Source organism: Nicotiana tabacum, chromosome 4 (genome assembly GCF_000715075.1).
Source record: "Nicotiana tabacum cultivar K326 chromosome 4, ASM71507v2, whole genome shotgun sequence".
In the NCBI taxonomy this organism is placed as follows: Eukaryota; Viridiplantae; Streptophyta; class Magnoliopsida; order Solanales; family Solanaceae; genus Nicotiana; species Nicotiana tabacum.
The window spans coordinates 50905906-50919335 of NC_134083.1; the positions used below are offsets into that span (position 1 = coordinate 50905906).

At 36.8% G+C, this 13430-nt stretch overlaps 3 protein-coding genes across 4 annotated transcripts; 1 reads left to right on the top strand and 2 right to left on the bottom strand.

Moving 5' to 3' along the window:
- Positions 1 to 117: 117 nt before the first annotated feature.
- Positions 118 to 4195, bottom strand: LOC107790521 (uncharacterized). Its single transcript, XM_016612452.2, has 4 exons — positions 3926 to 4195; positions 3709 to 3791; positions 555 to 610; positions 118 to 458 (listed from the first exon to the last, which is right to left on the bottom strand). The coding sequence occupies exons 1-4, from the start codon at positions 4095 to 4097 to the stop codon at positions 380 to 382; spliced, it is 390 nt and encodes a 129-aa protein (XP_016467938.1). The 5' UTR covers positions 4098 to 4195; the 3' UTR covers positions 118 to 379.
- Positions 4196 to 5390: 1195 nt separating this feature from the next.
- On the top strand, positions 5391 to 6807 carry LOC107790522 (protein VACUOLELESS GAMETOPHYTES-like). Of its 2 annotated transcripts, XM_016612455.2 has the most exons (2): positions 5391 to 6387; positions 6527 to 6790. In XM_016612455.2, the coding sequence occupies exons 1-2, from the start codon at positions 5638 to 5640 to the stop codon at positions 6542 to 6544; spliced, it is 768 nt and encodes a 255-aa protein (XP_016467941.1). In that variant the 5' UTR covers positions 5391 to 5637; the 3' UTR covers positions 6545 to 6790. The 2 variants fall into 2 exon arrangements, with proteins under 2 accessions (XP_016467941.1, XP_016467939.1); XM_016612453.2 differs by having other exon boundaries at positions 5391 to 6807.
- Positions 6808 to 7585: 778 nt separating this feature from the next.
- On the bottom strand, positions 7586 to 9351 carry LOC107790523 (large ribosomal subunit protein uL29c). The gene is made up of 2 exons (XM_016612456.2): positions 8955 to 9351; positions 7586 to 7939 (listed from the first exon to the last, which is right to left on the bottom strand). The coding sequence occupies exons 1-2, from the start codon at positions 9279 to 9281 to the stop codon at positions 7766 to 7768; spliced, it is 501 nt and encodes a 166-aa protein (XP_016467942.1). The 5' UTR covers positions 9282 to 9351; the 3' UTR covers positions 7586 to 7765.
- Positions 9352 to 13430: the final 4079 nt, after the last annotated feature.

Consider the following 13430-nt stretch of genomic DNA (forward strand, 5'->3'; position numbering starts at 1 on the left):
AGTGATTTAAAATGTATATTATGAGAGATTTTTAAGTTATTTATTTTCATTTAATTAAAATGTACTTGCAAGATATCCATTATCACTGCTTATTTCATTAAAATTATACAAGAAACCTGAGAAGATAAACGTAGATAGTACTTGAATGTGTATAGGTGATTGTTGCAACGACCAATTACATTTTATGTTTTTCGACTGAAAAGGAACCACCTCGAGGTGGAAGACATAGAAACCTAACAAATGCGTGCCATAAGAAGGCAGTAACAAAGCAAACACAAAATTCATATCACATTACAAAGTCTTAAAAAGGTGTCACTAGGCACCTGTTCAGCTACAACTAGATCTCAAAACCAGTGGAAGTGCCGTAGCCAAGAAAACTCTACTCGTCCTTGAGTCTCTTTTCCACCTCCTCAACGCTCTGAATCTCCTTATAGTACTTGCAGACACGATAGATACACCTATACCCACATAAAAACACTTTGTTTATGAACTGAATAATACAAAGCCCAAAGTAGTATCAAAATACAAGGTCGCAAGGGATTTTGCATATATACCAGTAGAGAAGGCATGCTGCCAGACACAGAATAGCATTTCTTTGAGCCTTGTAAATCTGCATTAAATGAGGGGAGATCGAAGAAGTTATACAGACAGAACACAGCAATGGATGCAGTCATGGTAGTCTTTCAGCTACTGTATCGTCAAACATAAGGAGATAAACACAAGGGGACAAGTGGAACTCATGCTTCATATGTTATGTCAGGATGTTCAAGCTATACTTGGAGTACTAGCTACGAGAGCAACGGGAAAACTTAAAATGACATTCCATAGGCTGTGGTTTCTCCTATATCTGAACATTATATATTGTAGGATCAGGTAGATTATATTGCTAGGACTAACTCAATCTTTGGACTCAGATCCACCAAAGCAGATCAAATGCATTTGATCCATGGATTCCAGATAGATGAAATAAAAAGTGAAGTCAAACAGTAATAAGTTGGCAGGCTCTTCATGCTAATAGAAGCTATCAAATAATTTAGTCTCACCATGATGCCCATACAACCCCAATGTATTTACCAAATTGAAGAAACTAAGAGAAGCCGCCTCTGAAACAATCATTTTAATTCATCCTCCGAATAACCATTCAGTTAATGTTTGTGTGGGAGTCTTCCCCTAAGAATAAGAAAGCAGACAAGACTGGAACAAAGGTGAAAGGTAAACACTAAGCAGTGCATTTCAGAAAAAGCATGTGCAATATAGCATTGTGACAAATGCTTTTTTCCAGCTATTCTTTCTCTATATGAATTCCTGAGATCATGTGAAAAACAGACCTATGCGATACGAGGAAAGCACACAATTGGAACCCTTAAATCATGGCAGTGATCATAAAGAACTAGTTTAAACACTACTGATTAGCTTCTGCAGTGTTTCCTTATTGGTCCACACTCATTACACTAGAAATTCCAACATGAGAACTAAGCAATAAAAAAGGTAAAAGACATCCTTTCAAACGAAGTGTTTCATCGGCCTTTAAGTTTAAGGTTTCATTACGCCTAGATGCATTTACATGTTGATGAAAAGTTCAAATACTTCCATTAATGGAAAGGAACAAGGACAACAAATTATGGTTTCTCCCCCTCATTTCGTTCAATTTGTCAGCAGTTTGCATAGTTTTCTATTTTTCAAAGCCATGGAACTCCCTTTCCCAATTAGAGAAAATTTTCATCAGTTGATTGCGCACACATTACTCCTGTTCCGTGTACAACACAAATTAGCTCATGTGAAAATCATGAAAAAGACACTCCTAAGTTGCTTTTGACCCTCCTAAGTTGCTTTCCTTTTTATGCAACCACCTATTATATAGATGTCAATTAATGGAAACTTCCAAAAGTTTTCTTTTTTGACAGTAACCTTAGTTTATTATATTGCCACTCTTCTACTAATTCAGCATATCACTGCACATGTGATGAATGCTTTGTGGCAGGAGCGGAGCTAGACTGAAAATTAAAATGTGTACATAAGGTCAATTTTTTATGTATATACATTAGATTGAATCCCATTGGCTTCTTCATGTGTAACGTTCTCTATTTTTTGAATCTAAAGTGCTTGCCAAATTAGACACCTCAAGAAAAACCAATTTCTATACATATCCAAGTCCAAGAAACATGGGTTATCAAGAAATGTCAGCATAGTTATATATTTCTCTATCCAACTCTAGAAAAATTAAACGAAAGTCGATCGAAGTGAAACTGGGCCATGTAGGAATAATCTATTGATTCCTTGAAAGGAAACTAAAGTGTAAGCCTTGGAGTAAAACGAAAAGGAGTGTAAAGCAACACAAATAACAACAATTTGCAAATCATAGTGATAAGAATGACATCCGAATCTCTTTGCTTTATCGAAATAAAAGAAGTGAAACAGTCATCACAGCATGCTTCCCCAAACATGTGGATGAGTGGATCACACAATCTAATACCAAAATATAATTCGAAAAGACATGAGTCTCTAAATAGCACAACCATGCAATACTGACAGTGATTTCTAAAACAAAGCAGCTCACTTAAGGAATCTCAAACTGTTTTCCACCATTAAATTGAAAACATTTAACTAGGAGATGTCTAATCACTCCACATTTAACTAGATTCAATTAACTGTTTCCGAGGGTCTATCGGAAACAGCCTCTCTACCTCTCCGGGTAGGGGTAAGGTCTGCGTACACACTACCTTCCCCAAACCCCACCTATGGATTATACTGGGTATGTTGTTGTTGTTATGTCTAATCACTAGTTAGTAGTTACCCATTAGAAGAAAGCTACAATCTTACTAGAGCTAAAATATACCTAGCAAAACTGTCTTGATCAGGTCTATTTTTCATTCAAAACAGAGAAATACATTGTCATCTTCATTTTTAAGAACTTGATCAAGATTGTTCTAAACCAGGAAAAACGCTGTAACCAAGCTCGAATAAGCCATACCATCATTTCATTTTTTTTCCTTTTACATCAAACAACATTCTCTAATTATGTTCTTCAAATTACGGACAAAAGGTGACTAACAAAGCAAATAGAATTTAAACTAAATTACAGTTGGTTCTATTTCCTTCTAAGTTCAGGATGTTCCCTTGAAACAAAAGACATTAGTAACGAGTCATACTCACACTAGAAGAAAATCAGTATGAGTTACGCCGTTTGGTGGTGGATTCTCTCTCTCGGAGAGATGCATTCTTGCGCTACTCAATTTCCGTTAGCTTTAACTACCTCCACTTGGGTAAAATGTACTTTTTCCGAATTAAATATTGGTATTAGATTGTGTGTTCCACCTGTTTGGGGAAGAAAGCTGTGATGACTGTTTCGATAAGGTGAAGAGATCCGGATGTCATTTCCTATCACATTTGGATGCAATCTCCTATGGTTTCTTCGCCAACAAATAAGAGTGCAAAAATCACAAATTGAGATTTCCTCAATGTTTAAATCTCAAAATATAGTAATCATCCCCCTTCAAGTTTTATGGATTTTTAAATAAATGAGGCAGCACGCTGCTTACAAAATTTAATGACACAACTGTAATTAGCTCGTTTATTAATTGCTAAAATCCAATCTACTAGGCGTAATAATTCACAACTTCAGTTAAATATATAGGCAACCTGTACAAGTCAGCAAAAAAGGATTTGAAAGTTTTACGGAAAAAAAAAGGAAAGAAAGAGAGAAATTACGGATTTCTCGTAGCGGTTTCTCTCGGCAGCAGTGCAGATCTCCCCCGTGCACATCAACCGATGCTCATTTTTCCAATATATATCTAACAAAAGAAAAACACCAAACAAAAAAGTAAAGAGAAAAAAGCTCAAAACCCTAAGTCCAGTGATAATTGGCAGATTACTGATAAGATTCAATTGGAAAAAATAAAAGAGAAAGAGTATTAAGTATATGTACCGAGGAGCTGAAAACCGGCGAAGGGGACGATGAAAAGTGAAGGTTGAAGGGTGAGCGAAATTAATGAAACGATACGAGATTTGATTGCTTTTGGAGAGGGCAATGTCAGGAGAATTGCTACGGCAGCCTCTGCCGCCACCACGTACGTCAGTATCATCCACTGCAACGCCATTTCTCTGAATCTTTGTTGCTTTTGCTCTTAGTATTCTTCTTCTTCTTTTTCTATGTTGATTTGGTGGTTTCACACAGACTGGTATGGTTGAAGATGCTTCTTCTCAATTCATATTGACGCTTGGCAGTGTCAGTATAAAATTACCAAACTATCCTCCTGATTATGTCAGTATTTTTGGGGTCATTTGTAATTTCGTTTAATAAAGTAAGCTAGAATTTAATAACCACGCCAAAAATAGACCGAGTAGTTGGAATATTTTCCTAATTGAAAAGTAGCGGCACCGCCAATTTCTTTTTAACATAACAACAAAAGAAAATGCTAGAAATCTGACTGTTTTATTTTAGAGAATATTTGTTGCTGTCCATTTCCTCAATTCTTTGCATTTTCCTAACCACATTTTCATTTTTTTGTGTGTATTTTTCGGCGTAGTACAAGCTTTGATCCTAGTTAAAATAGGAAACGTTGTCTTAACTTCGAGCCACTTTTAATGAAGTAGCCTTGGTTTTTACGTCCAAGACTCAAAATATTTACAAAATGCATGTATGTAATTTTATATCGATCTTCCAATTGTGATTGAGAGAAAATTTCTATCCAAATTTTGAAGCTTAGAGTCAACAATTTTTTTTTAAAGATTAGCTTAAAGCTCCTTGATTGTGTTCTTTACTTAAGCACATTAAATGAGGTTATTTAATCAATTTTGTATCATCTGCTTATTTATTTTGTGTATATATATAAGAAAAATTCTAAGACTAATGACGTAAAATAACCGAGAGATAAAACAAAGACCAACATGGGTTGTGGTAGGATGAATAAGATTCCTTCACCTTTAACCAAAGGTTTCGGGTTTTCGAGCCCTAGGTATGGAAAAAAACTTTGTTAGGAAGTGCTTCCTCCTTAAATGGATCTTACGCGATACGAATCCGAATATAGTCGGACTCCAATGTGAGTACTTGACACCTTGTGGGAAAAAAAAAAAAACAAAGGACTAGTTGCACACGGTTCACCAAGAGGTAACGCGGTTGATCGAGTGTAGCAACTGCTTTTATCTCCTAAAAATGTGTCTTAAATTTATGTCTAAAGTTGTAATTGGACAGATTCCTTTGAAAAATTAACTTTATATGTAGCGTCTTAATGGAAGGAATGCTTATGTTTGGTCATATGAAGCTTGCATCAAAATAAAGGCGCCTAACTTAATAATTACGTCACTAGTAAACTTTTTCAGTGATCATCTTGGCCGAGAAATTAAAGAACATCCCACCATCCTTCGCACACTGAAATTAAAGTAAACCAGGTTAAGAATTAGTGAAAGAAGAAAACATTCAATGCAGTTTGCATCACTACACATCTAAATCAGTGAAAGAATCGTGTTAGGACGTTGACTTCCAAGGGTCAACAAGTTTGTCTTCTTGTCTTTTGCTTCTCATTCATCCCCTCAACACCTCCATCTCATTGCATTAATAACAAGTTGCATCACTAACAAGATAACTAATAAAGAGAAGATAAGATAAGAGGAGAACAGAGGAAAAGAGGCAACAGGGTGATGGGGAGGCTGAAGTTGAACAGTGATCCAAATCTAAGCCTCAAGCACTTCAGTCATCCACATGAATTAGAGCTATGCACCCAACTCCAGAATCCTACACCTTGTTCAGGATGCAAACTCCCACCATTAGCCCAAATGTACATGTGCAAACCGTGCAACTTCACTCTCCATTTAAGCTGCACTCAATTCCCAGAGCAGATAAGCCACCCCTCACATCCTGACCACCCTCTAGCTCTCCTCCCGACATCCAAATACCCCGGTGGCCTTTTCAACTGTGATGCCTGCAACCACCGCGGAGATGGATTCAGCTACCATTGCAGTGACTGTGAATATGATCTCCATGTGATCTGTGCATCAAGACCCCTCAAGATTACACACCAATTGCATCAATGCCAGCTGGAACTTACCTTCAAGAATCCTTACACTGATGCCAAAGGCTTCTCTTGCGATGTGTGCCACAAGATTGGAGTCAAGCAGTGGCTTTATAGATGCAGCAGTTGCGACTTTGATGTTCATTTGGATTGTTCAACTTCTGCTTCTATATCGGCAGTTCAAGGGCCAACCATCCTCCAGCACCACCACTCATTCCCTGGGGCGACTAGTTCACATAACCAGTTCCAGCAGGCTCCCATGGCTGCACAGATGAGGCCAAACCAGTTTATGCACAGTGCAAGTACTGGTGCAACTGGCAATCAGTCCCCGCAGACTCCCATATTTACCGGACATGTTTTGCAAAATCAGAACATGCAGGTTAGTCTGGGTACAGGCCAAGCGAGGCCAAACCCGTTATTCCATAGTGCAAGTACAGGTTCAATCCCTCAGCACCAATCCTTGCAACCTCCTCGAATTCAAGGACAGGTGAGGCCTAACCAATACATGCTGTCTCCAGGGACAAACAATGATTTGATGAATGCTGCAGTTCAAGGACGCGCGGAAGGTGCAGCTCAGCAGGTTGGTCAAACAATCATGCAGGGGATCATAGGTGGTGATAACAACAGTGATGGGAATGAAGGAGCTTCAACTCTGGGAAGCATTTTTGGTGACTTGTCGCAGAAATAAAAGTTTTTCATATCTTTTCCATTTCAAATGTGTTCTATCAGTAAACGTAAAACAGGACAACTTCTGGTTAACATAGTATCTTGGTAAACTACCACACTATTTTGTGTTTTAGATGCTTGGAATCTCCATTCTTCTGTTATATCACTTGTCATAATCATGAGCCATGATCTCAAAAAAGCAAAACACAAGAAAGTTTACATCTTGATAAATGCTATGATTGAATACTTGATTATTGAGGTTTCTTGTTCAATATTCACAATCAGGTGTAATAACAAGAACTTGGGAATGTGCCAGTGTGAAAGGTCTACCACCTTGCTCTTTTAAGATGGCCCTAACCTACCAACTCCCTACGCCCTATTTAGGCGTCTGGAGTTTCAGTGGTTGAAGATTTAACTTAATAAGGATAGACATCATTAAATTCATGCTTCTGTGTGAAGAGGTTGTCAGTATGCCAGCAAACACCACTATGTTCCGCATGGCATTAAATGGTTTTACACATTTCAGCGATTAGTTTATGGATATCGGCATTAAAGAGAAGCATGGGCATGGTAGTAAATTCAGCCAACTCAGCTGCCAAAAGTTGGAGAACCAAACAAGGAAGGGAGGGAACAAAGGATGTTCATTAGTTCATTACTCTATTCACCAACAATAACAACAGTTCTCTTCACTTTAGCCTTGTGATCTGATTATACTGTTGGTCTATCTGTTCAGGGGCAAAAGCTATTCACTCTATTGACGGGTGATTATACTGTTCATCTAAAATTTGACTATATTGCCTGGTAGCATGTACTGGAATTTCATGCAAAGGATCAAGACATTAGTTACTCCATAAAAAAAAAAGGATTTATATTCTGGCGCAATTTTAAGTGGAACAAAAATGGCACCATACTCGAGGATTGAAAGATACATACTAAGAATGATCATCTTCAAAATAAATGGTCTGATACAAAAAAAGAGAGAGAACTAAAAAGAATTACAGAAGTTGTACATTCTAGCCTAAATGAAACACCAAATTAGAGAAGACGGGAGAGATGAAAATGAACCAGTTACCAATTAAAAGGTTTTAAAATCAAGCAGATTCCTTAGCTTCTGCAGCTGCCTCTTCCTCTTGCAATTTCTTCAAAGAAGGAGGTGGTCTAGGAACAATGCTTTTCTTCCATTTCCGATCAAGCTTCCTAGATATCCTTTTGTTAATTCCTTCTTCCAACTCACGCTCCCGTTTAACAGTAAGCATCCGAGCAATCTAACAGATTATGAAAGCCAGACAAGAAAGTGAAGCAAAACTAAATCAGATTGAGAAGTTAATCATGAGAAAAAGGTACTGTAACTACGAAAATCCAAGGCAATAGAAAATGAACATGACCGAAAATTCAGGAAAGGAAAGTAACATGAAGCAGTGGAATTGCTCATGGATGCGACAAGTGAAAGATTAAGATTGGTAATGCTACCAGATGTATTCAAGAACTTGATGATATCAGTATTCATTTCAGAATTCAGATCATAACCCCCTCCGCTCCTCAAAAAAGAAAAGGCAAAAAAGAATCCAGGCACATCAGATAAAGTATAAAAACGAAAAAACAGGGGAAAGGGATGGAAGACTCAGCAGCCATTATTTTGGTTCTGGAACAAAAAAGGTAAGGCCACTCGTAACTGCGAGAGTCCAACGAGAAAAGTACCCACTTTTATATGAGACAGAAGCACATTTATTCTTCAATCAGCAGCGATGTTAATCTTTGTGTATAGGGAGGCGATTTCCCTCTACTCATTATGAGAAGAATTTTAGAAATGACTGCAACATTGTGTAATACCCACCGCAAAGAAATTGCTGACTTCTCGAAAAGTAACTTAGTAATCTCAGGACTTCAGGAGTGTTATGCTGAGGTCAATACACTTGCAAACACAAGGATTGGATAATTGACGCACATTAAACTTCAAATTAGGAAGAAAATACAAGACAGTTGACAAGAGAATTAGAAAAACTTTTTCAAACAGCATCGAGACCTCTTAAGCTGGTCAAATTGCTTCGACTGGATAATAGTTAAGCATGACTTTACCATGTAGATGAAACTCTTCAAACATCATAAGGATTCTCGCTTCAATACACAGTTACCAAAATTCTAGCACGGTTTTATCCAAAATTTTGCTCCAAGTTTCACCCAAACATGTACCAGAATTAACTAATGCTAATAATGTAACATCACAATTAATAAAAAAAATAAACGGTACAATCAGAAAATATAGAAAGTACAACACAGTACCCTTTTACGCATTCGAAGGAACTCGCTAGACTTAAACTCATTACGAGCAGATCGTTGAAGACGAAGCATGAAGAGCTCTCCTTTAAGATCAACAATCTCTTCCTGAAGCTCCTCTGTAGTTTTGGTTCTTATTTCCTTCAATTCCTCTTCCCTCTTCGCCATCTTCACCACCAATCCCATTGACGAAGAAGTCATATAGTTAGCGGTTCGAGCATGATTAACCGGACAGAATTGAGCAATTCGAATGCCATTAAATGAAGATTTCGAGAGGTTTATTTTGGAAGTAAAAGTGACACTTGAAGGAGTGGCAATGGAGAGGCTCATCATCCTTTCTGTTGTTCTTTCTTTCCTAGTTCCTACTGGTGGATAACGTGTTGATGGCTATGTTTTATTTTCATCTTTAACTCGAGCAGCAAAGGCCCAAGGAGAATGGTTTCATTTGGATTTGGGCCAACTTTCGGGCCAGGCTTGTCCAACTTTGACCCGAAATGCCATTTTTTCCTTGAAAATAGCATATGCTAGCTAACTTTCGGAGTATTAATTGAAAAATAGCCATCATTTGCAAAATCATTAAAATATAATCATTATTTTATACGGAGAAAAAATATGGACAAAAATACCTACCTGAAATACGGAAAGTTCTATACTGGATTATGAAGCTTCTCTGTATGAACTTCCAACACATTATGTTGGAACTCCAAACACATTATGTTGGAATCTCATATGTAAAAAACTTGAACTCCATTATACATGCTGGAATTTTTCCAAATTTTTAAAGGTATTTTTGTTAAAATTTTATTTTTACATGAAAAAGTGATTAAATTTCGATTACTTTTGAAATTGTGACTAATTTTCAGTTAACATTTGTAAATTAGGCTATATCTGATTTTTCCCCCCTTTTCTTCTCTGTCACGTTGTTAAATAAGGTGCAGATTGTTGTATATTTCCAAACCATTTTTTAAGTTTTGTATGTTGTGTATGTAAAATCTGAAACAATGGGTTCACGTTAAGGGTAGCAAGTGGGCCGGTCCAGGCCCGGGACCGCGGGCCAAATGGGCCAGGACCATTTGGTCCGGTTTTAATGGGCATGGGCCGGTCTCGTGGGCTGATCCTATGATTTGGGCCCACCAGGCCCGAGATCATTTAGCCCGCCAGGGATCGGGACCGGGCCGGTCCCTTAGCTGGCCAAACGGTTCCAACGGCTATATTTTTATAAAATAATAAATAAATAAAAAAATAGCCGTTGGGCTGTCAAAAATAGTCGTTGGCTATTTATAAAATAGCCATTTAACCTCCCCAACTTTGTTTTAATCCCGAACTTTTTATAATTACACTTTTTTCCTATTTTTAACTATAAATACCCACTCATTCTTTCATTTTTTTCTTACAAAATCATCAATCTATCACAATCTCTCTCTAATTTTCTTCTATAATTGCTATAATTGCTTACTTTATTGTTACAATTTGTGAAACAATTGTGAAGTTGGTGAATTGAAGTATTCAACGATAATCAATTTTCAACAAGTTGTTCGTCAATTCGGTAAACCCGTTCCAACTATTAAGTTTTAATATTATAATTTTATTTGTTTTATTTATTTTCTATTACTTTATTAATTAAGATGGCTTCCTTAAAAAAACTTTTTGGTAAAAATAAGGGAAAATCCAAGAGTGACGAATCTAGTGCTCAATCTGTTCCTCCTCCACTGCCCCGAGCTCCCTGAATCAAACTCCATATATGTCCTACACCTGCTATTCTTGATAGCGATAATAGTTTATTACAATTTACTGAAAGTCAATTTTGCCATAATATTAGAGCTGGTGGACAATTAGACCATGAATTAATTAATGCTCTTTATTCTAATCCAACTATTGATGAAAATGATGACGAGGAAATAGATTTTGATGAAACTCAACCGGATGATGATACACCAACTAGTCTTACTCCTGATGTTAACCCAACTAGTGATAACCCTGCTAATCCAAATGATGCCCCATCTGATACTCCTGTTACTACCCCTACTTTTTCTAGACAACCTAGCAAACGGACGGAAACATCTCCCGTTTGGCCATTTTTTACTCAACTAATTCCAGAAAATAAGGCTAAGTGTAAAACTTGTGGCACAGAGTTAGTTTTTAAATATTTTAGATCGCGGGGAGGGGGGAGGGGGACGGGAGGGGACGGGAACTTTGGCTAGACACATAATGAAACACCCTCAAGATAGAGTGAGATATCATCGTCTGAAAGCTTTGGCCGAGGGGAAAAGTCTACCTACTCCTAGTCAGGTTGACCCTAGTACCGGTTCAAATCAATTTTAACCGGGAATTAATACTGTTACCGGTAGTATTTTATATTATGATCCAAAAAAAGATCGGGAAGAATTGGGAAAAATGGTAACTGTTATGCGTTTACCCTATAGTTTTCCTTCTGACCCTAACTTTGTGCATTATATTAGAATTTTTTTTAATCCTATTTATAAAGGTTTTCCTCGCACAACCGTATAGAGCGATATTTATAAATATAAACATGAATATGAACAATATTTGCGCTATTTATTTACTCATATAAATTGTCGTGTTGCTATTACAACTGATATTGGTAGAAGTGGTAACGACTGTGATTACCTTACTGTTACCAGTCATTGGATTGATGAGGATTGGATAATGCAAAAGCGCATTATTTCTTATAGAATAATTAATTCACGTCACACAGGGCAGTTTATTGCTAGCACAGTTATATATATTTGTAGATATTTTTGCATTAGTGATAAAATAATGTCAATTTCAATGGATAATGCTACTAGTAACACAAATGTTATAGCCTTGCTTACCACTACGCTAAATCCTGTATTTAGTGATATTTTTCATGTTAGATGTATTTGTCATATCTACCATTTAATTATGGGTGATGGTATGAGGATTTTAAATATTGAAATTGGAAAGGTTAAAATGGCTCTTAACTGGCTTTTTTATTCAAACCGTAGAAGTAGACTTAGAGAATATTTTAAAAGATGCGATGAATTTGACCTAAGAGAAAGAAAGGTTCCTAAACCTTGTCCAACTAGATGGAATTACATGTATGGAAGTTTGGTTGTTGCATATGAATATAGAAACCCCATAAACTCAATATTTAATGCACACGTAAGTGATGATGATGAGCACCTTACAAATGGGGATTGAGCTAATGTTAAAATACTTGTAGATTTTTTAGAAAAATTTTATATTGCTACAAATGAATTTTCTGGGCAATATTATCCTACTATTTCTAACTGTTTAGTTTATATTGCAGAACTTGCAAATTTGTTTGCTCATTTTTTAGAGGGTGGAGAAATTTATAAACTTGCTATTGATTCTATGAGAAAAAAGTATAAAAAATATGTTTTCCCTATTCCCCTATTTATGGTGTTTCTGCTTTGTTAAATCCTTGTATGAAATTAGGAGGTCCTCATTTTTGGTATGAAACTGTTTATAATGGTTTAGCACTTGAAGATGAGGAATTGTCTCAACTTCCGGAAGCAATAGCCTCAATTAGAATAAATGCTCAAACTATTTTTAATACTTATCAAGTTGCATTAAATCATGTTAGACCAAATGTTCCAACTCCTTCTTCTTTTGATTCTCAATCATCTAAAAGAACTGCGGGAGTAAGAGCACTTAGTGCTTGGGCGGGGTTTAGGGGTTCTCAAGGTTCTAGTAGTAGTGATTTTTCACAACTAAATGAGCTTGAAGTTTATTTGTCGCAGGGAATTGAGGAAGTGAATCCCGACGGCTCCTTTAATCTTTTGGAATGGTGGAAGGACAAAGAAAAATACTTTCCGGTCCTTTCAAGGATGGCCCGAGACATTTTAACTATTCAAGCTTCAACAGTGCATCAGAGAGCGCTTTTAGTCAAACAAGACTTCAACTCGGTGATTATAGAGCGTCTATGAGGGAGCTTGAAAAAATCAGTACTTTTCAGAGATTGGATTCGGTCGGAAAGAAGAAATTTTGGACGTGCTGAATTACAACCAGATGAAGACGAAGCTTACGAAGAAATGTTAGCTGAACTTGCGGAGGATGTTGCTTCGCCCGGAAGTGGTGATGACTAAGCTACTTTTCCGCCACCACCAACGGAAATTCCTCCGGACCTTGATAGATTTATGAAGTTTGTAAGAGATACCATGTAACTTGTATGAACAAAAATTAGTATCTATTATGTAACTTATATTTTGGCACATCTTGATTAGTTTATTTTTCTTCTCAATTGTGGTATTAGTACCTTGTTGTGCTCATTCCATAGGGTGATGAAGACTAAGAAAGATATTGCCATATTTTTTAATATTATAATAAAATTACAAGGCATATCTCTTTACAATATTTTTGTCTTTAGACTTAGATATTATTTTTAACATCCTTTTATCTCTAATTTCTATTTAATTTTTTTAAAAAATTCGTTGGGCCCACTTAGCCCGCGGGCAGGGACCATTTAGCTCGGGACCA

What these genes read in the sequence shown, in the direction of transcription:
- LOC107790521 (XM_016612452.2), bottom strand. Translation starts at nt 4,097, where the DNA reads ATGGCGTTGCAGTGGATGATACTGACGTACGTGGTGGCGGCAGAGGCT. An exon ending in GAAACCGCTACGAGAAATCC is followed by an intron (nt 611 to 3,708) that starts GTAATTTCTCTC and finishes CATTTAATGCAG; the next exon opens with ATTTACAAGGCTCAAAGAAA. An exon ending in GCAGCATGCCTTCTCTACTG is followed by an intron (nt 459 to 554) that starts GTATATATGCAA and finishes ATGTGGGTATAG; the next exon opens with GTGTATCTATCGTGTCTGCA.
- LOC107790522 (XM_016612453.2), top strand. Translation starts at nt 5,638, where the DNA reads ATGGGGAGGCTGAAGTTGAACAGTGATCCAAATCTAAGCCTCAAGCAC.
- LOC107790523 (XM_016612456.2), bottom strand. Translation starts at nt 9,281, where the DNA reads ATGATGAGCCTCTCCATTGCCACTCCTTCAAGTGTCACTTTTACTTCC. An exon ending in TCCTTCGAATGCGTAAAAGG is followed by an intron (nt 7,940 to 8,954) that starts GTACTGTGTTGT and finishes ATAATCTGTTAG; the next exon opens with ATTGCTCGGATGCTTACTGT.